At 41.5% G+C, this 27,876-nt stretch overlaps 2 protein-coding genes across 3 annotated transcripts in view; one reads left to right on the plus strand and one right to left on the minus strand.

Annotated features, from left to right (window-relative positions):
* On the plus strand, positions 1 to 16,045 carry igldcp (Ig-like domain-containing protein). Of its 2 annotated transcripts, none has more exons than XM_078267559.1 (7): positions 1 to 119; positions 1,097 to 1,140; positions 1,855 to 2,223; positions 2,318 to 2,408; positions 5,074 to 5,252; positions 7,088 to 7,141; positions 13,018 to 16,045. In XM_078267559.1, exons 1-7 carry the CDS (start codon positions 94 to 96, stop codon positions 13,269 to 13,271), a joined length of 1,017 nt encoding a protein of 338 aa, XP_078123685.1. In that variant the 5' UTR covers positions 1 to 93; the 3' UTR covers positions 13,272 to 16,045. The 2 variants fall into 2 exon arrangements, with proteins under 2 accessions (XP_078123685.1, XP_078123686.1); XM_078267560.1 differs by lacking the exon at positions 13,018 to 16,045 and adding an exon at positions 7,731 to 8,787 and having other exon boundaries at positions 4 to 119.
* The window catches only part of vps52 (VPS52 subunit of GARP complex), a 25,815-nt gene continuing 10,351 nt past the window's right edge, over positions 12,413 to 27,876 (minus strand). Inside the window, exons 10-20 of the mRNA XM_078267561.1 lie at positions 27,096 to 27,153; positions 25,005 to 25,138; positions 22,219 to 22,374; positions 21,958 to 22,076; positions 21,574 to 21,697; positions 20,185 to 20,280; positions 19,029 to 19,136; positions 16,175 to 16,240; positions 14,979 to 15,090; positions 13,308 to 13,426; positions 12,413 to 12,836 (exon numbers count right to left, since the gene is read on the minus strand). Of these exons, the coding sequence (XP_078123687.1) occupies positions 12,690 to 12,836; positions 13,308 to 13,426; positions 14,979 to 15,090; positions 16,175 to 16,240; positions 19,029 to 19,136; positions 20,185 to 20,280; positions 21,574 to 21,697; positions 21,958 to 22,076; positions 22,219 to 22,374; positions 25,005 to 25,138; positions 27,096 to 27,153 (1,239 nt within the window). The 3' untranslated portion in view covers positions 12,413 to 12,689. The remainder of the gene's footprint in view (positions 12,837 to 13,307; positions 13,427 to 14,978; positions 15,091 to 16,174; positions 16,241 to 19,028; positions 19,137 to 20,184; positions 20,281 to 21,573; positions 21,698 to 21,957; positions 22,077 to 22,218; positions 22,375 to 25,004; positions 25,139 to 27,095; positions 27,154 to 27,876) is intronic.

The following is a 27,876-nucleotide window of genomic DNA, read 5'->3' on the forward strand; positions in this document are numbered from 1 at the left end:
AAACAGAAACACACGAACACACACACATCAGACAGCGTCCTGCGGAGCAAAGAGAAGAGGCCTGAACAGGTTTCCAAACAGCGGACAGACACAATGAAAACTGTCACAAAGCGACAATGGTAAGACAAACATTACACTTTATTTTCAAACTAAAAGCATCTTTTACTGTGACTTTTCAGTCTTTAGTTGCGTTTAAAAAAAAAAAAATTGTTTTCCCATATGTTCATGCAGAATAATCACAAATAGCTTTCTGAAGATAAACATGGAAGTGCATGCGATTATTACAGGCTGCAGGATTGAAAATATATATATATATCAATATCTGCTAAATAAAAGCATCAGCATCTTTTTTTATACAGACTCACTTCAGCGCGTGGTATGCTGCAGCTATTTCGTTTAAGGGGAAACCAAAACATGAAAAGAAACGAAACTTAACTTGAAGGAGATTAGAGTCAGAGCCAATGATAGGCCTACTAATTATGGCCAGGATTGCTCATTAAGTTTCAGATTACAACATTATAATAATAATAATAATAATAAGAAGAAATTATACAACTAAACTCAAAGTCAGCTCTTTTCAAACACATGTAGACAACAGCCTGAAGTGTACAGCTGAGGGTATTAACAGAAAACATACATTTGTATTGTTTTTGTTTTTTTTAAAGACATAATATCCCAGCTGATGATGTAAAAGGATTTATATATGAATATATTATAATCCATTTCATTGTTTTTAAAGCGTTAAATATGGACGTATCACTCTTTTTATTTACATTCTGCTGACTCCACCCTGCATCAGAAGTGATATTCACTCATATTAAATAAATATGGACATTTTTCATAATGTCTGTTAGCTTTTCTGAATCATTCCAATGAAATGTTTAAATAAAACCATAAAGTGACCTCTGGAGGAAGAAACCTCACCATTTTCGTTTCTCCTGTGCTGTCGTTTCCTTACTTCTACTCGTATCAAATCTTATTTATGTGTTGTTGTGATGTTTGTGTGACAGATTATGAAAAAAAAGAAAGAAAGAAAAAAGCAGGTTTGGTGTCTTGTTTTTGTTTTTTTCTCTCATGAATCACATTATTCTTTCAGGATTTTCGTGTATCTACACTGTTTCCTGATTGGCAGTTTAGTTGGTGAGTATCAGCAGCTCGTTTCTTCTTTCTTTTTTTAATATGTTTGTATTGATTTTCACAGGAAATGTTACTATGAACATAAGGGCTTATTGTTTTTACATTTTCACCCCCACCCCAAGTCCCACATAGAGTTTGCAAGTATAACAGCAGAAATTATTTCTACACTTAGGAAATAAGATGAATATGTAGGCCACACGGAATACCATGAAGGAATGACATGTAAATAAAAAAAATGAACTTCAGTTCAGGCCACTGCAAAGGGTCACCAGATAAACCTGAGGGCTCGTCAGGTCAGCTGGTGGTAATGAGGGAGGGACAAGCACTGCTCTTTCACTTTCCCACCACCCAGATTTTAATCCTGTCGGGCTGGGCATTGAACCGACGACGGTCACTTGGCTTCTCTGACCTTTAAGCCACCACTGCCTCTTGTATTGTACCTTATATTTTATAGGTTTTAGATAAACGTAACTCCAGCTGTTAAATACATGTAGTAGTGGAGTCAAACATATAGCCCAAATCACCATGAACCTAGGCGTTTTATTTTGAAATGTTTTTTAAAGTATCACTCATGCACCCGGTCTGTTTTCACTGTTTGATTGGGGTTTCTCGTGTGCACCAGAAAGTCTCTCGTACGCTCCAGAAAAACTAAAAATTCCCCATGTCCCCTTCGTTGGCGAGGACACTCTCCTCCATCTCCTCCTTCTCTTCTTCCAGACTCCTCTTCTCTCTCCTCCATCCCCAAATCCCTGTCGGTCACCTCCTTGGTGGGGAACCGGGCGGTCCTTCCCTGCAGCTGGAAGCAGCGCCTGGGCGCGCAGGCCCCGGCCGCCTCCTGCTACATCCAGTGGGCCACGCCGGACGACACAGTGTTCGAGCAGCGCGGGGAGCAGAAGTGGCAGGCCGAGGAGTTCGAGGGCCGCGTGGAGGTTTCCGAGGAGAAGCTGGGCTCCGGGGATTGTTCCCTGATCATCAGCGACGTTCAGATCGGAGACACGGGGAGATACGAGAGCTTCATGGTGGTGGACGGAGAGAAGAACGTAAAAACCAGGGTCTTCATTCAGAGCGTCAAGCTGTCTGTGTTCGGTTAGTCCAGGTTTTTCCCTTTTTCTTCATCTCACATCATCTACAAGGGGCGGAGCTTCTGGCTGACGTCTTTACTCTCGTTTTCTGTCTTTAGACCACAAATCCCTTCAGTCTCGAGGTCTGGGGGAGGACTTGGTTCTGGATCTGTACACCCGGCACTCTGTGAGAGTCGTCTTCCAGGGCAGGTGAGCTGCCGACCTACAGTACAGTTCCCATCATCCGAACCTTTTTCTCATGTATTAGGAGTGTGAATCTTCACTGGTCTCCTCATTCGATTACAATGATCCTGTCAACGATTCCATTCAATTCGATATCATGATGCGTCACCTATTATTAATTATATTATTATACCATTATATTATGCTACACATGGTTTTCATCAACCAATTCAAGCAGTCAGATATATATAAACTCCCCCTTTTTATTGTATCTGCTATAAAGAAAAGAAATAATAATACAAAAAAAAAGTGTATGAACACATACATGATAAAAGGCAAAAACCAAAAAGAAAAATCAACAAGCAACAGTAGGCTCAACACATTCTCACTCTCCCGTCGCTTAAAAATATGGACGCTTGCTCGTGTGCCTTTAACGTTTGTTGTTCACGCTACAAGTCTCCTTTAGCGTCGGGACGTGCGTTTAACGGACATGCGGCACAAGAACGGGACACGAACCCCCGGTCTCCTGGGTGAAAGTCCTGTGTTGTTTGAATACCCATAATCAATGATGTTCTGTCCACGTCCGCATCGCGATGCACCATAGATACATTTCAACTATGGATGCACCGAATCCAGGATTCGGCCGAATATTGGGCTTTTTGACAGGGGTTCGGTTTCTGCTGATCCTTAGAATTTTTTTCTAACCGAACCCTACGCTTGCACTGCACGCGCCAACGCTGGTCGACGTGATGACGCCGCCGTTGATTACGGGAAGGCGTTTAAGTAGGTGGAGCGTTCAATGGAGTAGGCTGTCAGAAAGTGGAAATGGAACTGGTGAGCAGAAAAAGTGTTGTTTGGCGGTACTTTCAGTACTTCTGTAATTCTGCAATGCTGATTAGTCTGGTGGTGGCGAGGACCCTAAACAATACACAACATCGCCGCTGTTACAACATTTGCGTACGAAACGTCCGAAAGAATACGACTTGTGCGTGAAGGAATCTACAGACAGCAGCCAAAACGTAGCAACTTCAGGTACGGCAAAGGAAGGACAGTCACTGCTGAAAACTTGACGTGATGGGAGTAGGATTCGGTATTCGGCAGAATCTAAACCAGTGGATTAGGTATTCGGTCAAACCCCAAAAATCTGGATTCCGTGCATCCCTAATTTCAACACCCCCTATCGTGTACGCTCTCATATTTCTTCTTTTCGAATCATCACCCACTCTCACCTCTTATGTACTTGTCTCGTCTCTGCTGCCACACTCAAGTAGCCCACTCACATAGGGCGATTCCCCCCCTAAACCTCCTACATAATTACTGTTGGCATCAAACTAACCCCGATCACAGGATGCTTGGAACGTTTTGAGTCACCCAATGACGTCCGTTTACAAAATACAGAGTCCGAATCACGCAGGCTTTGGAAAATGCATTTATCTACATAGGGGACTTTTCCAGAGTAGGTAGATCTAATTTTGGAATTTAACCTTTACATTTGTTTTTACCTATTAATTATCTATTGAGCTTGACATGTTGTGATGACGTTTTCTGGAACATGTACATGTACTGTTTTGGGGGGGGTTTAAGATCCTCAGCAGACAAAGGAACCATGAAGTCATACTTACAGCCTTTTACTTCAGAGTAAAAACATTAATTTCAATGAGTCACTTCAGGCTTTCATTATGCCGAGGTGCCTTTTTGTTGCTGGCACATGCTGGCAGCACGATTTGTGAAGAGTCGAGATATTGTTCTTGCTGAGCAGACAAACTTTAAATTAAAGCTGGGCGATATGAAAAAAAAATCAATTTTGAGCTCAAGATTATTTGCATACAAACAATTCTTCATTATAGCAACTAGTTGTCAAATTTTGGGAGTCCTACCTATAATACTTTTGTCTGGACAAAACAGAAACTTTAAAGTCATTTTTCTCAGTTTCACACTCCAGCGAGTTAAGGTCTTTTGCCTTTGCAGGGCAGTATTGGCGCCATCACAAAATATGACCACAAAGAGTTTTGATAAATAATCATTCATAATGTTTATACGACGACTAAGTGGGCAGAGGAACATTATAAACAGCTAGTAAGTCTGGTAAGTAGAGCTACACAATATATCTTTTTCTTTTTTAAATCACCATCGCGATATTAACTTGGTGCAATAAACATCGTGAAAGACACTCCGAGGTTTGTTAATATCTGTAGAAAAACTTTTATATTTATTCAATGTTCAACATGTTCAATAAAAGAAAGTTGGAAATTATTTCCTTTAATTAGTTTTAAATTCAACAAGCAATTTGGGGGGGGGGGGGGAGTTGGGGGGGGTTTGACAGTCCAAAAAAACGCAGCGGGGGGCCTGTGGCGAAAAAGTTGAGACCGACGCAACCCCAGTCATGCCAGAGATCAGACTTGTCGGTGTTTGGAGGCCAGTACAGGAAACATCACTGCCTCTATGGCTGCCACAAGAAAGTTTTAAAAACGCCAAACACAAGCACGGAACTGTCCCCGGAGTTTGTGTAATCGTCGGAAAACGATCTGACGGAAAAACCGTGAAATTTGAAATAAAAAGTCTGCTTGTGCTGTGTTGGAGGGGTTAAAGAACACAACAGGACGTCACACAAATGGGCCGTTTCATCGATTCTCCTCCCCGCTTTTCTTGGTGTGAATGCCCACTAACAGCTCCTGAACTCTGTGCTCCGCAGGAACAGCTCGGAGTGGTTGGACCTGTGGATCAGGGGGGATAAAGAATCTCCGCGTCTGGAGAAACATCCGCTCAACGACCAGCTGACCATTAAGCAGTTAGCGAGCTCGGACGAAGGGACGTACAAAGTTCTGGATGCAAACGGCCTCGCTGTCAGCACCGTGCAGCTCTCTGTGAACGGTGAGTGGCCAATTCATCTATTAGTCAATCTTAAACTTTTATGATATTTGACTGTCGAAGTCATTTAAAAAAAAAAAAATATTTTTTGATTTTCAGCTTTCCTCTGTTTTATGTCTTTTAAAAATGAAAGTCTTTGGTTTTGGCGCTGTTGGTCCAGAATATTAGCTGCAAATTCAATGTGTTTTCTAGCTGCTTGAAGCGTGATTTATGGTCCTGCGGAGGCTCCACGCAGAGCTTTCTCCGTAGCGATTCAAATCACAGACTTTGAACCAGGAAACGTTTTGTTGGAAAGGCTTCTCTTCGATTGTTTAAGCTCTCATGTTTCACTTCGTTGACTTCAAACGAGGCGTTTTCTTGTGCCACAGCTGCTCTCAGCTTTTGCCAAACATGAACTCTCCTGTCGTTTCAGATCCTGCTGCCCCCCCCCCCCACCTGTTCCCGCTTCCTCATGAAAGGGTAACTTCGGTATTTTTCAACCTGGACCTTCCCCATGTTTTTAAGTCTGATGACAATTTTAGAAATGAGTCCAGTATTAATCCTTGTGTTGTCCTCCCGCCCACTATGCATCTTTTCCCGCCCCTTTTTTGAAGTTTTTGTTGTTTTCTTCTGCGCTTTTTTGACGTATTTTTTTCCATCATTTTGCTCACTTTTTTTCAACATTCTTTTATAAAATTAAAAAAAAGTAAAATGCTATAAAATTTAATAAAACACCCTATATTCCAATAAAGTAGTGAACTGATCATTTATCATTTATTTTACTTGTGAAGAACGTCAACGTTTTTTTTGTTGACATTTTGGTTGAAAGAAACCCAAATTTCTGATATGAAAACTTTCAGAAAATGGGTCAAAGTTGATCTGAAGACAACAGGAGTGTTAAGCAAGAATTACTAAACATGCTGCCATGTAACGGTAATGGGGCAATTGCGCACCTTCACCTTCCGTTTGGTTTTTGTTTTGCTGCCGACAGGCTCAGATTGTTATTCTAAGTGTCTGACAACATTATGGGAAAGATCCCTACAGAGAGACATTTTAAAATGACAGCCTCGAAAACGCCATGGTCAAACCCACCAGACTTCCATTGAAATAAACAGTAATTTTATCATCGTAAAACACACTAAATTCAAAGTCGACAGAAACAAAACAAAACTTTTTAAAAGCCGTCTTGGTTCGTCTATGCACTGTTCCGACAATCACCACTCCGGTTTGGTTGAAATAAACCCTTAATTCCCCCATTTACATGTGGAAATATGCTGGTTCTATACACGCTAAAAGTCCTGATTATTTACATGGAGTCTGGTGGGTTTGGTGACGGTGATTTTTTTGTTGAACAAAAAGGATCTTACTCTTCAACAAAAAGGTTTATCTCTATAGGGATCCTTTCCATAATGTTGTCAGACACTTAGAATAATAATCTGAGCCTGTCGGCAGCAAAAACAGCACTTTTAGTCAACGAAATTGAAGGTGCACATTTGCCCCGAGTGGTTCCATTGCAGCCTGTATTGCGGCTGCAGCGATCTTGCTCAATACTAGACTAGTTTAGTCACTTAGACACAAAATCATAGGAAAATAGGGTCCAGGTTGGGGGGGGGGGGGAAGTTACCCTTTAAGCCGTGCAGCATATACACACCACGATTCATGCCTGTTTTCTGACTAAAAGTAAAGCTGAACATTTGACTTTACCTGACTGCTCTCGGAGTTTTGGCTTTGGGTCCATCCCTGGTTTGTGTACAGACTGGAATGACAAGAATATTTTGTTTTGCATAAAATCTTACCTCAAGCGGTTTTGAATTATGATTTGCATCATTGTCACATGCAACTTGTTCACTGTTTCACAGAAAAATACACGGCTCGGAAATTCTACCAGATCCAGGAAAATCAAGTACCAACAGGTGAGAAAAACAACATATACAGGGGTGCTCATACGTTTACGAACCCATTGGCATGGTTTGATTTCAGTTAGCCTAATAGCTGGTTTGATTTGCATTGAGAGATGATCTTATGGAAAGTACCCCATCTAGTACCCATCTCTAGGTATGGTGAAGGGGATGTGATGATGTGGGGGTATGGTGAAGGGGATGTGATGATGTGGGGGTATGGTGAAGGGGATGTGATGATGTGGGGGTATGGTGAAGGGTATGTGATGATGTGGGGGCCAAGGGAACATTATCAGGATGCATAGTATCCTGGATCCATGAAATAACTGGCCTTTATAAATAAAAGTCTGCCTGCCTCTATGGGAATCTAACATAGGGGTGTACTGACTTATGCCCCCTGTATTTTAAGGATTAAGATCAAGTTCCAAAAGATGATTTTTTTTTTATTCCTCTTTTTAGTCAACTTTAGCATGGGTTCATAAACTTATGAGCACCACTGTATATTCTGGCACATAAATCAAACTTAAAAGACGACTCACATGAAGGGAATGAGGTTTCAAAAGTATTAATTAACCCTTCATCTCCACCCGCTGATGTCTTCCAGATGACACTGCCAAAAGCAGCTGTTCAGCTCTCCTCATCTTGTCTGTTCTTGTCACGGGTTTCCAAATTCTTCATCTGCTCTGAGAAGATCTCCTCTGCAAAATAACTGCACATATATGCCTAACAACTACACAACGCACTATTGCAAATCATTTAAAGGTTGTCTTTCTGTCAAATATTGTAGCGTGTTTCTGAACTTTTTGAATGACATTTCTAATGGTTCAGATAAGCGGTGTGTGGGAGTGTTGATTGTAACTTAAGTAGAGTGACAGAGTGTGTGAGATGTCATTTAAGTTTAAAAAAAAGTTTGTATTTCTGTTCGACAGGCTGACGTCTAAAACAACTTTGGAGTCAAATGTACCGTTTAAGAAAATGTGTTTTAGAGGAATTAAAAAGAATTCTGCATTTTTGGAAATATATTCACTTCCAGAGTTAGATAAGAACCTCATAGTTCGGTGGACGAAGTTGCAACATCGTTACATAATTCATTTAGTTCGGTTTGTGTTCACACCGCACTTTTATCGCACCAAACGCCATTAACACAGGTCGCTTGTTTATCGGACAGAATATCTGAAACGCAATCCGACCAAACAAGGCGGGTGTGAAAGCAACCTTAATATCACTCACATATCTGTCCGTGAAAATGTTGTCAGACCCTTAGAATATTAATCTGAGCCTGTCAGCGGTAAAACGAGCACTTTTGTGAAGGTAAAAACAAGCTGGACGATTGCCCTGTTAACTTAGATTGTTGCTTGTTTCACCGCTGCCGACTGCAGCGATCTCTCTTAATACTGGACCGATGTCAAAGATTGTTGTTGCCATCAGTCACTCAGACACAGAAACATAGGAACATAGGGTCCAGGTTGAAAAAAACGTCAGTTACCCTTTAACTTCCTGTCTTTCAGAAAGCCACGGGTTTGTTTCCATTTCCATTTCATTTCCATTAAAATCCAACTTATCATAATTGTAAACAATATGTTGTTTCGTAGATACTGAACTGTGATGTGTTTGATGTTCTTCTCTAATGAAACAAATGAAAATAAAACAAGCAAACAAAATCATGTCGTATTTCCATTATTCATTGTTAATACCCCACAGACTGGTCGGTTCACACTGGAATGACTTCACATACAGATCAACACAAAATGAATGCAACTTGATGAACTCTGCACAGCTACATAAACGAGCTGAGGCACACAACAACTTCAAGATGTGCTCCCTCAACAAGGTGAGGGAGTGCATTTTTAAAGGATCAGTCTGGTGGTACTCTGTATTTTTCCTCATAGTCACTCAAACCCAACACAGCATAAGTGAATACACCCATGCTAAAGTTGACTAAAAAGAGGAATAAAAAAAATCTTCTTTTGGGGGTAACCGGGGTACTTTCCATAAAATCATCTCTCAATGCAAATCAAACCAGCTATTAGGCTAACTGAAATACAACCATGCCGATCTCTAGGTATGGTGAAGGGGATGTGATGATGTGGGGGGTATGGTGAAGGGGATGTGATGATGTGGGGGGTATGGTGAAGGGGATGTGATGATGTGGGGGGTATGGTGAAGGGGATGTGATGATGTGGGGGTATGGTGAAGGGTATGTGATGATGTGGCGGTATGGTGAAGGGGATGTGATGATGGGGGGGTATGGTGAAGGGTATGTGATGATGTGGGGGGTATGGTGAAGGGTATGTGATAATGTGGGGGCCAAGGGAACATTATCAGGATGCATAGTATCCTGGATCCATGAAATAACTGGCCTTTCAAAATAAAAGTCTGCCTGCCTCTATGGGAATCTAACATAGGGGTGTACTGACTTATGCCCCCTGTATTTTAAGGAAGAACATTTATTTATTTACGATACATTATTCATTCACAAAGACAATTGGTGTCCTTAAAAGGTTGGGTTTTTCCTCATTTTTTTTTAATTAAGTCATTAAGAGCAATTTTCAAAAGATGTTTTTTTATTCCACTTTTTAGTCAACTTTAGCATGGGTTCATAAACTTGGTGATTTTCCGATTTGAGGTCCATTCTGGGTATTTCCGTTGCGAAATCAATTCTGCTTGGATATGAAAAGCGATTCTAAAAGTGTACAAGGTCCCCTCTAACCTGCTGCATTATTAAAAGTATTAAAGGAGAAATCCGGCGCAAAATGAACCTAGGGGTTAATAACACGTGTACCGAGTCGGCCGTTCTCTGAGATATGTTTTCATGCTAATCGAATGTGACCAGTTTTAGCGCAAACCGCTAATTAGCTTATAATGCTAGTCATCTGGGCCACAGATAAAGTCAAAAGAAATCTCTATTTCTACACCACTAAAAAGGCTCAAAATAGCACCACACTTCAACGGTAGCATAATGAGAGTCCCTAAATGTTAACTGAAGCATTGAGAACGTTGTAAGTGTACAGACAGTTTATTAAAAGGATAGATTATAAAGACAGTAGCTCCCAAGACGGCGGCCGCCTGTATACGAGAACGCGACTGTCTTTCTAAACTATCTTTTTAATAAACTGTCTGTACACTTACAACGTTCTCAATGCTTCAGTTAACATGTAGGGCCCCTCATTATGCTACCGTGGAAGTGTGGTGATATTTTGAGCCTTTTTATGATATAAATAGTGATTTGTTTTTACTTTCCCTGTGCACCGAATACTAGCGTTTTTCAAGCTACAAACACATTCGATTAGCATGAACTCATGTCCCAGAGAACGATCGAGTGGGTACACATCTGTTATTAACCCCTAGGTTCGTTTTGCGCCGGAATTGTCCTTTAAGTGCTGAAAATGGCTCGGGGACTGCACCTAAGACTTAATGGAGGGGGAAACCCTGCAATGGGATTGGAGCTGTGAGCCACAGACAGGAAGTCAGACAGTACTGAGAGCCAATAAGACAAATACAGAATACTGGCAGCTGTATCCTTTAACGTTCAGTCTCATCTGTTGAGGTTCACTGAAGCTGCATCACAGATGGACAAAAAAACAAAAAAAACAAACACACATTTTCAAGTAACGCTTCTCTCACTAGTGCAGGGTTATAAATGTTATAAATCCAATCTTATTATAGGCGTATGATTTCTTTTTCTGGATTAAATTAAAAAGACAAAAAGAAAAACAAACTGTTCAGTGTTTCATAACGAACGTCCCAAATTCTCATAATAAGGCCGCCTGCACACTGGCTGCGTGGCGTGAGCGTTTTTATTTGGGCTCCCATGTTAACAGGTTAGAGCTTGCACACTGCCTGCGTGACACTCACGTCTACGAAAACGCGGGCGTGCTAGAAATAGGACCGACGCCTATTTTTCACACCACACGCAAGCGTGTCGGAAGCGTTTCCAGACAAAATAGAATAGGAAAAGATGTTTATATGTCATTTTGACACCAATACATTTAATAAATGACATGTTGATGTTTGAAAGTCTCTCTAGGTTTTGACATTAATGCAGATATAAATGTCATTTAAAAAGATAATAATAAATAATTATTGATTTTCAAATATTGCACCTGTCAATACAGAGTGAAATATTCTGGAGCCTATTTTGCCGTCAATACTGCCGACGTTGTCTCTGCTGTAATCAGATCAGTATATATTTATGTTTAATATTTCATTTTATCAATGGGAAACATACATGTGTACAGACAAGGCTAGCAGCAGCAGCAGCAGCGTCGCGTCAGACACGTTTCTGGTGTGCAAAGACACTGGTTTGCAAAACGCCACGCAGCCGCCACGCAACGGAAACGCAACGGAAACGCCACGCTCACGCCACGCAGCCAGTGGGCAGGCGGCCTAACTTTCGGCCGATTTACAAGTTGTTGTGTGCTGCTTCACTAAACTTCTTGTTTTTATATCGCCATCATAAAAACAGGAACATTTTAACACCAGTACGTTTCATTTTTTAAAAGATATAATCCGTAAGATTTTAATCACTATTTATGGCAGGGCTGTTTAACGTAAATACCTCTCTCTCTATACAGTGCAGTGCAGTTTTCACCGTTAGTGGCGGGGTCTGCCATTCATTCCTGTGCTGGATTCAGGCTGCCCTCACGTAAATAGGAACATAATCCAGTGTTTCTGTAATTTGATCTCACTGATATCAGCCTCACAGACTTTTGTTGACGTCTGTGAATCGGTGGAGGCATATTTTTGGGCGTCACAACCCCCGCGAAATGTTACTACTACTCGTTTTACTATTAGAATTGGATCCATTCGGTCCGATGACATTTGATAACGCTAGAAGGGCCGCGCGATTAAATCATCCAATCCCCATTCAAGTAAGTGGAGTGCTCCGTCTGTAGCGCGCCTGCTTTATGGGCCGCAGGTAGCAGCGCCGATCATCCGGGTAATTGTATACGCTGCAGTAGAACTTTTTTGGATTCATGCGCCACTGAGTAACTCTCATAGGAATGAATGGGGCTCCGCCTCCAACGCTGCATCCAGGTTTTAGAATATATCCATGAGCACAACACACCTGCAGTTACCACCGGAGACCACCGGCGCCCCAAACCAACCGTGACCAAAATCTTCAGGATCATAACTTCAATTTTACAATATGAAATTAAAACTGTTTTTACAGACAAGCAGTGGCTCTGCAGCTCGATGATTATTATTATGGCTATCTGCCCCCTCCCCCTACTTTTCCGCACCTTTGATGAGTGACGTTAAGTGAAATGAAATAAAAAAAATAAATAAAAAAAATGACTTGGTTCATATCCAGCTTGTGTCTCTGTGCAGACACTTACTGATCTAGGATACGTCTTGTTCTTCAGATGAATGGAAAATGTCTGCTTTGTTAACGCCTCCCAAAATAAATGTACAGTATGACTCACGTTCTTCAGATGGGAGGGAGGGGAGGGAGGGGAGGAGGGGAAACCTGCAAGGAATCAACACCTCCAGGTATTATGCTGATGTTTCAAAAACAGCCAGTCTGGTTTTGTTGATCCTTTAGCGGAGGAGCTCCCCGCCTTCAGAAGTTGGGTTTGTGCTTCTTCACCTCCACCATGAGGTGGTGCAGGTTGATGAGCTCCGAGCGGACGGCCAGGCTGCGGAACGTCGGCTGGTTCAGGACTTTGTGGAAGCCGTGGTAGTACTGGATCAGCTGGGTCAGAGCGCCCTGCGGGGGGGGGGGGGACAGGAAGTGTTTGCTTCATTACACCACTCACTTTCTCTTAGACAGAGAGACAGACAGAGACAGACGGATAGAAACAAGAGACAGAGAGAAAAGAGACCGAGACAGACAGACACACACTATAGTTGTTTGGCCTCTTTTAATTGTTCTGTGTCTCTTTCCATAGTTGTTGTCTCCTGTCTCACCTGTTTGCCGTCTAAAATGTCTGCTGTCTCGCCTGTCTGCCGTCTCGCCTGTCTGCCGTCTCGCCTGTCTGCTGTCTCGCCTGTCTGCCGCCTCACCTGTCTGCCGTCTCACCTGTCTGCCGTCTCACCTGTCTGCTGCCTCACCTGTTTGCCGTCTCAACTGTCCTGTCTGACCGGTCTGCCGTCTCACCTGTCTGCTGCCTCACCTGTTTGCCGTCTCAACTGTCCTGTCTGACCGGTCTGCCGTCTCACCTGTCTGCTGCCGTCTCACCTGTATGATGCTGGTTCCATTTTTGAAGTTGGTGAAGGACCTCATGACGTCCTGACTCATCGACTCCACCGACTGCTTCCACGTGCTGGAAAACCCGCGAACCAGCTGAGTGATACGAGCTGCAGGACGCACAGACGGAAGGGACTTGAATCCTGTGTCTGACGTGGTGTGATCAAACAGCTCCTTTCTACTCTGACAAGTTTGTGAAAGCGTACGGATTTAACCCTCCCGCTGTCCTCGGGTCTAATTTGACCCATTTTCAAAAAGTTTCTATATCACAAATTTGGCGTTTCTTTCAACCAAATTGTCAAATAACATGGGAAATAGCTTTTAAAAACGTGGGAAAAAAACCAAAAAAGTCCAAAAAAAAGCGCAGAAAAGAAAAAAAAATAATAATAATCGACAAAAACATCCAAAAAAGTGACAAAAAAGAACTTGGAAGAAAGTGACAAAAACGTTGAAGCTTTAAAGGTCCCATGGCAGGCAATTTTCACTTTATGAGGTTTTTTAACATTAATATGAGATCCCCCAGCCTGCCTATGGTCCCCCAGTGGCTAGAAATGGTGATAGATGTAAACCGAGCCCTGGGTATCCTGCTCTGCCTTTGAGGAAAATGAAAGCTCAGATGGGCCGATCTGGAATCTTCCCTTTATGACGTCATAAGGGGAAAGGTTACCTCCCCCAGAGAATTTGGCCCCCCCATGAGAGAGAGAGAGAGACTTCAGATACAGTATTAGGGGACCACTAAGGTCTATATAAAAGAGACTTCAGATACAGTATTAAGGGGCCACTAAGGTATATATAAAAGAGACTTCAGATACAGTATTAGGGGACCACTAAGGTCTATATAAAAGAGACCTCAGATACAGTATTAGGGGACCACTAAGGCCTATATAAAAGAGACTTCAGATACAGTATTAGGGGACCACTAAGGTCTATATAAAAGAGACTTCAGATACAGTATTAGGGGACCACTAAGGTCTATATAAAAGCATCCAAAGAGCACCATGTCATGGGACCTTTAAAAACATCAGAAAAGCTTCAAAAATGTTGAAAAAAGTGACAAAAAACATCGGGAAAAACCAAAAAGTTGCACAGTCGACGGGAAGACAATACAAGGGTTAAAAAAAATGTAAATAAACTGTGTGGGTTAGATGCGAGTGTGAGAGGAAACAGAGCAAGAAATGTGTCCAAAAATAAAAAGGATGTGGGAAGCTAAAAATTTGAGACGAGGTAGAAATTTCTGCTGCCTCAGACTCACAAGAGGAGAAACAAAACTGAGAGGACGGCTGAACGCTGATGAATGAAAGCTGTTCATTACTCTGTAAAACAAAACCAAAGCATGAACCGAAAGAATGCCGCCCACGCTGTGACCAGTCAGGATGTTGGGGATTTAAAGAGTCTGTTAACAATAGAAGCAGCTCTGTGAGGCTGAGTTTTTTTAATCAGTGGCAGTATAAACATTGTTCATTTAATGTCATTTTCATTTATTTCTTTTACTTTGGCTTGTTCCAGATATCCTCATTCTCCTCCTTCTTTCTTTAAAGTACAATTTTTGATTAAACTTAAAATTGTGAATAAAATGTACATTCAAATATAAAATGTACATTTAAAAAGAAAGAAAAATATCAAACCAAAAACAAACAAAAAGAACAAAAAGATTCTTCTCACCTTCTTCGTTCTTTAGTCGGTCCAGCTGCCCTTTCTCCATCAGAGCCTCGGCCTCCTTCACGAAGGCGATCATACCTCCGAAGGGGGGAGACAGAATTTCCTCGATAAACTCCTGGAGGTTAAAAATTACACCAGTGGGTGGCATTTCTTTTAAATATTTGATGTAATCCTGATGGTAGAATAAGCCAAAACAAAAGCTATAATATAAATATAATAATAAAAATAAAATACATACAAAATTACTGTGACGTACTGTGAAAACCGCCAGAATCTTAAAAAAAATACTGTGATTCAACAAAGTGGACTTTGGGAAGAAGCAGGGAAGGAACTACACACCCCCTTAATATCAACAGGTCCTCGGTGGACAGCTCCAAGTTCCCTGATGTCCACTTCTAAGTGTCTGACGAAATTATGGAAAGGATTTCTAAGGAGGTCGACCTTTTTGTTGAAGAGTAAGATCCTTTTTTTAAACATAAAAACATCTGCGAAATTACGTTCGCAAAACCCACCAGACTCCATGTCAATAAACAGTCATTTAAGCATCGAAAAACACACTTCATTCAAAGTCGGCAAAAACACTGACTACTGGAGCTTCACTACCCATGGAAAAGCATGTGCATCACTGTGTCAGCGGTACTTTTCTACACACGGGAGAGCCTCACTTCCCATAACAACATCCCCCCCCCCCCGTCGGACTAACGTTACGTCACATGACCACCTGTCTTAAAGAGGAAGGGCCGGCCGGTAACAATCATGGAAAAGGAGAAAAAGGAGAAGGGTGAAAGTTCACTTTTTTATCAAGCAGTCACATCGCAACCTGCGATGTGACTATCGCGCATGCGCACCTCGCGATGTAGACGATGAAACAGAATATCGTGCAGCCCTATCCAACGCTGTCTAAACTGCTGCAAATTCCAAACGCCAAGTTCATCGTTGAAGAGGATGCTTGAAAATGTGTTACATAGGGACTGCTCTTGTTTTTAATAGCCATCTTACACACACACACACACACACACACACACACACACACACACACACACACACACACACACACACACACACACACACACACACACACACACACACACACACACACACACACACACACACACACACACACACACACACACACACACACACACACACACACACACACACACACACACACACACACACACACACACACACAGGTTTACCTGAGTCCTGGCCAGGAGCAGCTGTTGGAAACCTTCCACCTCTTTACTGTCATCTGCTGCCCTCTCCTGGACAAAAAGGAAACAACAATCAACACACAGGGATTTTAATAATAATATTAATAATAATAAGGGGAAATTACAATGTTTTCACTCTGTTGTTATTACACACAGGCCTGAATTACACACGCATGCTCACTACCTATACATGCACTAATGGAGAGATGTCAGAGTGAGGGGGATCGGTGCCTTGCTCGGAATTTCCGAGGTCAAAGTCGGAAACACTCCCCCCGGAACTCAGACTTCCGCGTTGGGAAGTCGGACAACCTCGCAGTCCCCCGAGCTGAAAAACCAACGTGGCTGCTTTCTGCATCAACAGTAGTGAAAGCTGTAGTAACACACGATGTATCAGCACTTCTGTCTTATTTGTGTCTCACTAAACTACAGCCGTACACACAGTCCTGTCCAACTTCTAAAAAGCTCTTTATCAAGATGATCTGTAGATGAGGATTTGTTGTTTGCATATACTGTGTGTGTGTGTGTATGTATATATATATATATATATATATATATGTGTGTATGTATATATATTTCTCCAAATGATTTGTATATCCGACCGGAAGACGTTTGCTAAATGAGTTTGTGTTGTCTTGTGGGATGGGCCTAAATGTTTGGCATTGACACAGAAATCAAATTAAAGTAACTAACTCTGTGGACATGTTGTTACGTATATTTGTATGCGCAAAAAAAACGGCGTGAGGTAAATGGAAGGCACTGTAAGGACAAAGGGGGAGGCGCGGTGAAGATGCGAGCCGACCCAGCTCACCATGAGGACGCTGAGCAACATGTCGTAGTTGTTGATGAGGAAGATGAGCTGGTCTCTTCGGGAGGGGAACTCTGCCGCCATCTTTAGCACAAAGTTTTCCACCTCGACCTGCAAAACAAATAGTCATGTTTTTACCATACGTGTCCCACTCAGTTTGTGGAAGAGAGTGATAAAATAAAATCTACCATTTATTTCACTTCAGGACACTGTGATCTCTCAGAGCTTTTATTTTGACATTAAAATGGGTCAATAATTTGGCTTTACAGTGTACGTAAACTGTATAGCTTTGAAACAGATAACTAGAAACTGGTTAAAACCCAGAAAAACGGTTAACCTGGAAAACACTTCATGACAAAACACACAAACATTATTTATCTATAAACCCCAACTGTTGTTTCCCGAGCAAATGTAGCGAAGAGACGTAAGCTAAAGGTCAATTTGTGTAATAAAAAAAATGTAATAAAAAAGGTCAAGTCATCTGCATCTTAAAGGACATTTCGGGCGTAAAATGAACCTGGGGGTTAATAACATATGTGTAGCGAGTCGACCGTTCTCTGGGATCTGTTTTCATGCTAATCGAATGTGTCTCTAGCTTGAAACTAGCTACCGCAAACCGGTGGTTAGCTGCTAACGCTAGCTTTCGGGGCACTTGGTAAATCACTGTTTCTACACCACTAACAAGGCTCAAAATAGCACCACACTTCCACGGTAGCACTGAGAACTTTGTAAGTGTACAGTTTATTAAAAAGATCGATTATAAAAGACAGTAGCGTTCGTGTTTACATGCGGGCGCCATCTTGGAAAACGGTCATGACCAGTCGAACGACGAACGCCCGTGCAACCAGCAACCAGTAACGTAGCTCAAACGCGGCGTTCGTGAGTTCGACTGCTCACGACTGTTCTCCTGATCATGCAGATTATTTCTTACTGACGCATTTGTTTTTCTTCTATAACTGCTTTGTTACTTACTGAATTATACACTTAATTATGTTTTGGATACATAATTCATTGTTATTGTCATACTTTGTAAAAAAAAACGTTACTGCTGTTCTAGCAACTTGATTTGTTATGTAAATACTTTGATAAGTAGATCTGGTGTTAATCTATTTACTTAGTTATATTAAAGTGTGTGTGTGTGTGTGTATGTGTGTGTGTTTGTCTGTTTGTGTGTCTCTCTCTCTGTCCGAGAGAGAGAGAGAGAGAGAGAGAGAGAGAGAGAGAGAGAGAGAGAGAGAAAGAAAGAGAGAGAGAGAGAGAGAGATGGCAGATTGACGTAAAGAAGCAACAGAAAGAGAGGGTTGAAAACATTTTGTAATTTTTTACATATTCACATTAAAGGCTCATAAAAGAGTCTCTGGGTACAGATACAAGACTGTGAATAGTCTATGTATGTGTGTGTGTGTGTGTGTGTGTGTGTGTGTGTGTGTGTGTGTGTGTGTGTGTGTGTTTGTTTAACTATATTCATGGGGTCCAAACACCGCGGAGTCTAGTATACTTGTGTCCCGACAGCTTTGTGCCAAAATGCTGGACCCCACAAGGTTTAAAGGGCTGTTTGAGGGTTAAGACTTGGTCTTTAGGGTTAGGGTTAGAATTAGGTTATGGTTAGGGTGAGGGTAAGGGTTAAGGTTAGGCATTTAGTTGTGATGGTCAAGGTTAGGGTAAGGGGCTAGGGAATGCATTATGTCAATGACAGGTCCCCACAAAGAAAGTGAAACGCAATTGTGTGTGTTTGTGTGTGTGTGTGTGTGTATGTATATATATATATATATATATATATATGTGTATGTATATATATTTCTCCAAATGATTTGTATATCCGACCGGAAGACGTTTGCTAAATGAGTTTGTGTTGTCTTGTGGGATGGGCCTAAATGTTTGGCATTGACACAGAAATCAAATTAAAGTAACTAACTCTGTGGACATGTTGTTACGTATATTTGTATGCGCAAAAAAAACGGCGTGAGGTAAATGGAAGGCACTGTAAGGACAAAGGGGGGAGGCGCGGTGAAGATGCGAGCCGACCCAGCTCACCATGAGGACGCTGAGCAACATGTCGTAGTTGTTGATGAGGAAGATGAGCTGGTCTCTTCGGGAGGGGAACTCTGCCGCCATCTTTAGCACAAAGTTTTCCACCTCGACCTGCAAAACAAATAGTCATGTTTTTACCATACGTGTCCCACTCAGTTTGTGGAAGAGAGTGATAAAATAAAATCTACCATTTATTTCACTTCAGGACACTGTGATCTCTCAGAGCTTTTATTTTGACATTAAAATGGGTCAATAATTTGGCTTTACAGTGTACGTAAACTGTATTGCTTTGAAACAGATAACTAGAAACTGGTTAAAACCCAGAAAAACGGTTAACCTGGAAAACACTTCATGACAAAATACACAAACATTATTTATCTATAAACCCCAACTGTTGTTTCCCGAGCAAATGTAGCGAAGAGACGTAAGCTAAAGGTCAATTTGTGTAATAAAAAAGGTCAAGTCATCTGCATCTTAAAGGACATTTCAGGCGTAAAATGAACCTAGGGGTTAATAACATATGTGTACCGAGTCGACCGTTCTCTGGGATCTGTTTTCATGCTAATCGAATGTGTCTCTAGCTTGAAACTAGCTACCGCAAACCGGTGGTTAGCTGCTAACGCTAGCTTTCGGGGCACTTGGTAAATCACTGTTTATACACCACTAACAAGGCTCAAAATAGCACCACACTTCCACGGTAGCATTGAGAACTTTGTAAGTGTACAGTTTATTAAAAAGATCGATTATAAAAGACAGTAGCGTTCGTGTTTACATGCGGGCGCCATCTTGGAAAACGGTCATGACCAGTCGAACGACGAACGCCGTGCAACCAGCAACCAGTAACGTAGCTCAAACGCGGCGTTCGTGAGTTCGACTGCTCACGACTGTTCTCCTGATCATGCAGATTATTTCTTACTGACGCATTTGTTTTTCTTCTATAACTGCTTTGTTACTTACTGAATTATACACTTAATTATGTTTTGGATACATAATTCATTGTTATTGTCATACTTTGTAAAAAAAAAAAAACCGTTACTGCTGTTCTAGCAACTTGATTTGTTATGTAAATACTTTGATAAGTAGATCTGGTGTTAATCTATTTACTTAGTTATATTAAAGTGTGTGTGTGTGTGTGTGTGTGTGTGTGTGTGTGTTATACCTGCAGCTGCCCCAGCAGAGTGTGGGTTCTCTCGTTGGGAAACGTCTGATTGATGCTGACGATGGCTGACGAGAACTCCGCGTAGCGACGAGTGATCTGAAATAAAAAAAATAAAAACCCAAAAAAAAACACACTCAAACACACCGGCATATGCCGCAATGCAGTCTGCATCAGTCTTGTATGAGGTACTTGGGAGCAATACTTGAGTAAAAGTACAAGTATCTTACCAGAAAATGACTTTGGTAGAAGTTAAGAGTCCCCTTTTAGGATATCACTGGAGTAAAAGTCTTAAAGTAAAGTATCGGATATTTGCTGTACTTAAGTATGAAAAGTAATTTTCTGAGTAGAGCAGGCGCACGTATACTGAGAGGTTTATGCCTCGATGCGAAGGTCCAGGGTTCGAATCTGACCTGTGACAATTTCCTGCATGTCTTCCCCCTCTCTCTCCCCTTTCTCACTTAGCTGTCCTATCAAAATAAAGGCGGAAAAGCCCCAAAAAAGAATCTTAAAAAAAAAAAATATATATATAAAATATATATATATATAAAATTCTAAGTCTGACATCAACAAAGAGAAAAACAAAGACGTCATTTTCTGTTTTTGCGAGGAAGAATCTTTCACTCCGACGTACTAAAACATGTCTCGCAAGTAATGAGTGACGAAGACGCTGAGGGGGAAACGTATCGAAGTAAAAGTACACATTTTATTTAGGAAATGTAGTGGCGTAAAAGTGAAAGTTTCTATAGATATTAATAACAAAGTACAGATACGTGAACATTCTACTTAAGTACAGTAACAAAGTATTTGTACACTGTTACATTACAACACTGGTCTGCATGGAGTACAGCCCGACTGATATATCGGCGGGCCGACATTAGGCATTTTCCAAACTATCGGTATCGGCATTTATAACGGCCGATAAATGAATATTTAAAAAGTTAAATAAAAACGGACGAAACACCGTTTTTTTTGTTGTTACTGTGTTTTTGTTCAAAGGACTTTCAGTTTCATATCTTAAGTTTGTATTTTTATACATTTTATTCATCAGAACTTGTGACAATAAAACAAAGAAGTTTATTTTTAAACTTCATTATCATATTATTTTAGTGAGGACTCAAAATAACTACAAATAACCAATGTTAGGGAAATCTGTTCGTGTTTTGTTGCGCGTTTCTGGATTTCTTTAAAAAATATATTTATAATATTACAACTAATATAATAATTTAATATAAATAAAAAAAAAAATAAAAAAAATATATATATATATATATATATATATATATATATATATATATATATATATATATATATATATATATATATATATCTATCTATCTATCATGCAAACACATGCAGGGGGTGTGTGTGTGTGTGTATGTATAGACCTACATAGTGTGGTCTGGTGTCCAGTACTCCTAGTTTCTGAGGGTCTGTGTTCCTGATGCTGTGGATGTTCATCTCCAGAATCAGTTCGAACCTCGGCCACAGCAGCTCCAACACGGCCTCCCAGTACCTGAAACAAACACACACACACACACACACACACACACACACACACACACACACACACACTTATCATAGCACCGACAGTGTTGTTCCTCCTTGGGGAGACAGAAACTACGCACTATACCTTTAAAAGGTTAAAAAGATACATCTTACGGCTGCTGCTTGGAACGTGTGGAGTGGGTGCCAATACCTTTGAGGCCCTAAAACAGACTAACAATAACTGCTGAATTTCAAGCACACTCTTTTGGCCCCTAATGGGACACTGACTTGTCGAGAGCGGGGATGGTCCTCTTGGCGGTGATGGCTCGGAACCGGAGAATGATGTGGATGCAGAGGAAGACGGCGATGCTGTCGTAGCAGTCGGACACGTACGTGGACATGCTCTTCTGCAGAGACGGAGCAGACACAGAGAACAGGGCTGAGTTATACAATGTGGCGCCATTGTTGTCTCCATGTGGCATTAACAAACATTTCAGAAGTCCTGAACTTGAGGCTCGAACGAGACCCAAAAAGGTGCATTGTCGGTACCAGGAACATGCTGAGAGTCTTCCCCATGATGCTGTTGAAGAGGTCGAGGGCGGAGTTTCCCGTCACCATGAAGAAGTCGGAGAGGAAGAGGTACTCCCTGCAGCCGTTGTCCAGCAGAGCGTAGTGCTGGCTGCGGAACAGCGTCTCGTAGGGATACTGGAGGAGAAAGATAAGCATTCCATATACTGTTTATTTACATGATCTTCTGTAATGATATGATACTGATACTGATATTTATTGTCAGTTTACACTGAAATTCATTTAATGTCTCTCGCTGAGTAGTAAGACTGTCCTCGACTAAATCAAATCTTAGGTGACTCACATAATAACACTCCCATGATGTTGTCGACTAATTGATTACTTGATTTAATCGACAGATCTGTAAAAAATTAAATAAAAAAGCCATTCAGCATAAAAAAAACTATTAAAAAAATGACTGATTAAGTAAAGAAATCTCAGTCGACCAAAGACTAAGACTAAGAGGGGGGCAGCTCTAATTTTAAAGGTCCCGTGGCATGAACATTTCACTTTATGAGGGTTTTTTTAACATTAATATGAGTTCCCCCAGCCTGCCTATGGTCCCCCAGTGGCTAGAAATGGTGACAGGTGTAAACCAAGCCCTGGGTATCCTGCTCTGCCTTTGAGGAAATGAAAGATCAGATGGACTGATCTGGACATCAAAAACAACAAAAAAACATATTGTATAAGATGCCACAAGATGTCAGTGTTGATTCACTTCTTCTACCGTCATGTTTTGTTCTGTTTTTATGATCCTAAACTGAGTCTCCTCTTGAATCTTGGAAACTTAAGAAACTCAAGTCATCTTTTTCATTTGGAAATTTGGATACTACTACCTCATTTTTGGGGTTGGGTTTTATATTTTTCTGCAATTAATTAACCCTTGTGTTGTCTTCTGGTCGACCATGCACTCGTTGTCCTTCTGGGTCATAATTAACACTTTTTTAAAATATATTTTTGACGTTTTTGTCACTTTTTTTTTATTTTTGATGCTATTTTTCACTAACACCAACTTATTACCAATAGTTTTACACGTATTTTTGGAATTCATGGTCAATAAATCTCATTTATAGGAGATAACTGTATCCCTAATTTTGAAATGATGAATGATTTTGACTAATATTTGAGGAACGTATGTTGGTGGAGAATCACAGAAAGTTTAGTCAGGTTTTGAAACCATTTCTATTTTTTCAAATGCTATGAAATCTAATACCCACAATTCAATGAAAGTAGTAATCGAGTAATTACAATTGTACTTAATTGTTTGAGTAATTTGGTTAAAAAGAAACCCATATTTCTAATATAGACGTTTTGAGAACGGGTTAAATTTGCCCCGAGAACAACATGAGGTTATTAACAACAGTTATTTTGACAGCCCTACTTAACACATACTCAAAAAATATCGGTTAAATAAAAGATGACATGGGACGGAAACTAGCTTCAAAAAGGCCACAAAAAAACCGAGTTAAATGCGGGTCTGCGGAGCTCCTACCCCGGCTAGCTGACGAGCTAGCTGCAGCTAGCTTTGGACTGCTCGCTAGCTGCTGCCCATCGCGTCGTAATATCCACCGGTCAAATCTTAACATAGGCTACAGCGAATATAATCACAGATAAGAAGATGGTTAGATGTTACAATTATGTGTGGTTACTACTGATCGTAGACACTCCATGATTTACTGCATGGATTAACGTGTGATAGATAATTAATGACTGCGCTTCCCAGAGCTGGGATGTGTTCAGGCATCCATTAGCTAGGAAGTTGCATTGGCACACCCAGTGAACAACGGTATGTGGGTAGCCACGACCGACCATGTCCTCTAAAAACATGGGCTACGTGTTGTATACATCTTTACTTAGGTAAAGAATAGATGTTAATACATAATAAACCCTAGATTGATGTCTTATCTTTGCCATTATGAGGTACCTCCCCCCGCCGTTAGCGTAGCATCGCGTACCTGTAACCCAGCCAGCTACAAAGAACTGGTAAGCATCCAGACTTTTAAAAGCTTTGAGATCAGCACCAGTATATGGGGATACCCCGTTTACCACATAGTGGTACAGATCAGCACCAGTATATGGGGATACCCCGTTTACCACATAGTGGTACAGATCAGCACCAGTATATGGGGATACCCCGTTTACCACACAGGGGTACAGATCGTGTGGACTGAAGTCGGGCAGACTCGGTGATTTAATGAGGTCCGTGAAAACGGAGGGAGAAAGAATTAAGGGTCGGTATCCAATCCGGCTGTCTCCAACTTCTCCAAATACTGCTCTTTGTGAGCACCTACCAGATGCCCTACCTCGACCGATAACGGCACGACAACTTGTTGTTTAATAGAAGAAGCCATAAATACAGTTTATTTAGTGTTATGTATTTCAAACTGATTGAAACTATGAAACTTCCCGCTCGTCTACTACTGTTTAGCCTGTGCTACGTGTTCACATGGTCGTGGTCACGTGTTTGCAAAGGGTCTATAGATATATATAAAACGCACTGGAATCGGATTGGTACTCGATATCGCCGATACGCAAGTTCAGGTATCGAAATCGGTGTCTGACTCCTTAGGACTAGAGTTTAGATTCTCTGCCTGAGCCCGACATTTTTACACTGCTATGATCGGGCTGTGCTGGACCGGGCCCTTAAACAAGCGCTTATGCTGTTTTTGAATCATTACTTTATCAAGGACTTAAAAGGGACCCTAATTCTAACTCCTACTCAGCAGAACGGGGTGAAAATGTGTTGGGGGTGTTTTGTGGCGTCTCACCCTGCTGTCTCCTCTCTGAGCGGTATGTGGGACCAGGATGGGCCCCTCCAGCTCCGCGGGACTCAGGATGCCCCCCCTCTGGCCCAGAGTGAAGATGGTGTTCCTGCTCTTCAGAGACGGTTTGGAGAAGAAACCTGCAGCAGGAAGTCAAGGAGTTTCCGTTTGTGTCGGCGGGCGTTGGCGCCACACGAGACTCCCTCTGGACTAATTGCTGAGCAGATATTAGATCGGTGTGTTCTTGAGGTCGGTATGTGAGCAACAAGCCTGTTAGTATGTCGGCCGCTTCGGAAACCAGAACTTGCACGTGTTAAATTTGGGTTCCAAAAAAAAAAAAAAAAAACGATTCCACTGGAAGGATAATTTTTTAAAGTGCTCATGTTACGCTTTTTGGCTTTCTCCCTTTCCTTTATTGTGTTATATATAACATCCTTTTGTGCATGTTACAGGTTTACAAAGTGAAAAAGCCCAAAGTCCCCCCCAAAGGGACTCACCATCTCCAACAGAAAACACTGTTCACAAACTGCTCCAAACAGCTCTATTGTAGTCCAGCCTTTACTTCAGAGACAAACGTGGTCACTTTGGAACACACGTTATAATGCTCACCTAGCTGCTAGCATGGCACGCCCTCATACTCTGCTTCTGACTGGCTAGTAGTCCTTACCTAGGTACTGTCAGGGCACGCCCTCATACTCTGCTTCTGACTGGCTAGTAGTCCTTACCTAGGTACTGTCAGGACATGCCCTCATACTCTGCTTCTGACTGGCTAGTAGTCCTTACCTAGGTACTGTCAGGGCACGCCCTCATACTCTGCTTCTGACTGGCTAGTAGTCCTTACCTAGCTACTGCTCATGTGCGACTCCCAACAAAGATGTGACAGAAGTGAGAGGTCTCACTCTGTAGCTAAAAGAGAGAGCTACTACTACTACTACTAATAACCACACCTCTTCGCGTATGAATTCATGTTTGTGTCTCTACAGATTTAGGGAGTCTAGGCAGCTGCATGCAGGGTCCAAGATAAGCACCACCCACCAGCCAAATGCTGGTAAGATATGTAAGTGGCTGGTAGATTTGCTTGTAGATGTATAGACTCGGGACACACAGATAGTTAGCTTAAGCTTTGATTACCTTATAGTTCAGGACAGGGCCGGGCAATATATACGATATTGTATCGATATCGTGACATGAGACTAGATATCGTCTCAGATTTTGGATATCGTAATATCGTGATATGACATAAGTGTTGTCTTTTCCTGGTTTTAAAGGCTGCATTACAGTAAAGTGATGTACTTTTCTGAACTCACCAGACTGTTGGAACTGTTCTATTTTTTTGCATTTACCCACTTAGTCATTATATCCACATTATTGATGATTATTTATCAAAACTGTCATTGTGTAAATATTTTGTGAAAGCACCAGTAGTCAACACTACAGTATCGTTATCGAGGTATTTGGTCAAAAATATCGTGAAATCTGATTTTCTCCATATCACCCAGCCCTAGTTCAGGAATGTTAGGAACTGTTTCTCTGTACCAGACGGAGAGGTGGAGCGGCAGGGGGTGGCTCTTGGATCAGCGCGTGTGCGTGTGTGTGTGTGTGTGTGTGTGTGTGTGTGTGTGTGAGAGCTGGAGAATCCGCCCGGAGACAGGAGGGGGACGTCTTCAAGCAAGAGTGTTCTGCAAACTTAAGATGCTGGACTTCAGTAAACTCGCCTAAATGAACTCTTCGTGTCAGACTGATCCTTGTGTTCTGGTGAACTTAAGTCCGATGAAAGAAGGCGTGGGAATTAATAAATTGGGAGTCAGATTTGACAGGACTTAGGGCCTTATTTTAGACATAATTCCCTACTAACGGCACGACACGATAACACATCGTGGTTAAACTGTGGTTTGCTTGATTCTCCTCGATCGAGATTTCGCGAAACGCTGCTGTGTAAGTCATCAAGGTCTCTTGAGTTTTTTCCGTAACAATGCTCACCATAGGTATATAAATATCAATGGATGTTTACTAGCTAGCAGTCTTCTTCTCTCCCCCCCCCACCGTTTTTGTGGCACATTACTCAGTAAATCAGTGGAATGACGTTTAAAAGGATATTTTTCTTGGCTGTGTCTTCTACTCCCATCAGGTCATCTTTGTCTGCAACCTCCTCGTACTGCGGACGGGACACAGAAACATCACGTCACAAATACTGAAACGCGTAGGTTGCTCATACAACATTCCTGCCACACTTACTTTTTTCAAATGATATCAGCTTTATGTGGTTGCATTCAACATGTTTATGTTTATAGTGTATTCCGATCAGGGCTGCAACTAACAATTATTTTCTTGATGAATGGATGAGTCTACACTTCAGCATTTATGTAGACTGCCTATTCATAGACATTGTGTTATAACTGATCTACTTCACTAACTAGACTATCTGTTTATTGACTCTTTACACCATCTAGGCTGTGATACAGACCCTCTGTTCATGTGGTATATCGCATGTCCATCGACTCGCCTCACTATGTGCCGGCATTTGTAATGCCCGCTTATTCTGCACTTTATGTAGCATATTGTATTCTGTATTCTTGTACTATTTGTTGTCTTGCACGCCTACGCTTTTCTTGGCCAGGTCGCCGTTGCAAATGAGAACCTGTTCTCAGCGGCCTACCTGGCTAAATAAAAGGTTAAATAAAAAATAAAATGAGTTGTTTGGTTTATAAAATGTCAGAAAATGGTGAAAAATGTGGATCAGTGTTTCCCAAAAGCCCAAGATGACGTCCTTTAAATGTCTCGTTTTGTCCACAACTCAAAGAAATTCAGTTTACTGTCACAGAGGAGAGAAGAAACTACAACAATATTCGCACTTAACAAGCTTCTTTTTCTCAAAAGA

The sequence above is a fragment of the Sander vitreus genome, chromosome 14 (genome assembly GCF_031162955.1).
Source record: "Sander vitreus isolate 19-12246 chromosome 14, sanVit1, whole genome shotgun sequence".
In the NCBI taxonomy this organism is placed as follows: Eukaryota; Metazoa; Chordata; class Actinopteri; order Perciformes; family Percidae; genus Sander; species Sander vitreus.

Coding starts and splice junctions, on each gene's coding strand:
- igldcp (XM_078267559.1), top strand. CDS start 94: ATGAAAACTGTCACAAAGCGACAATG. Junction 2,224..2,317: donor CGTCAAGCTGTCTGTGTTCG/GTTAGTCCAGGT, acceptor TTCTGTCTTTAG/ACCACAAATCCCTTCAGTCT. Junction 5,253..7,087: donor CGTGCAGCTCTCTGTGAACG/GTGAGTGGCCAA, acceptor ACTGTTTCACAG/AAAAATACACGGCTCGGAAA.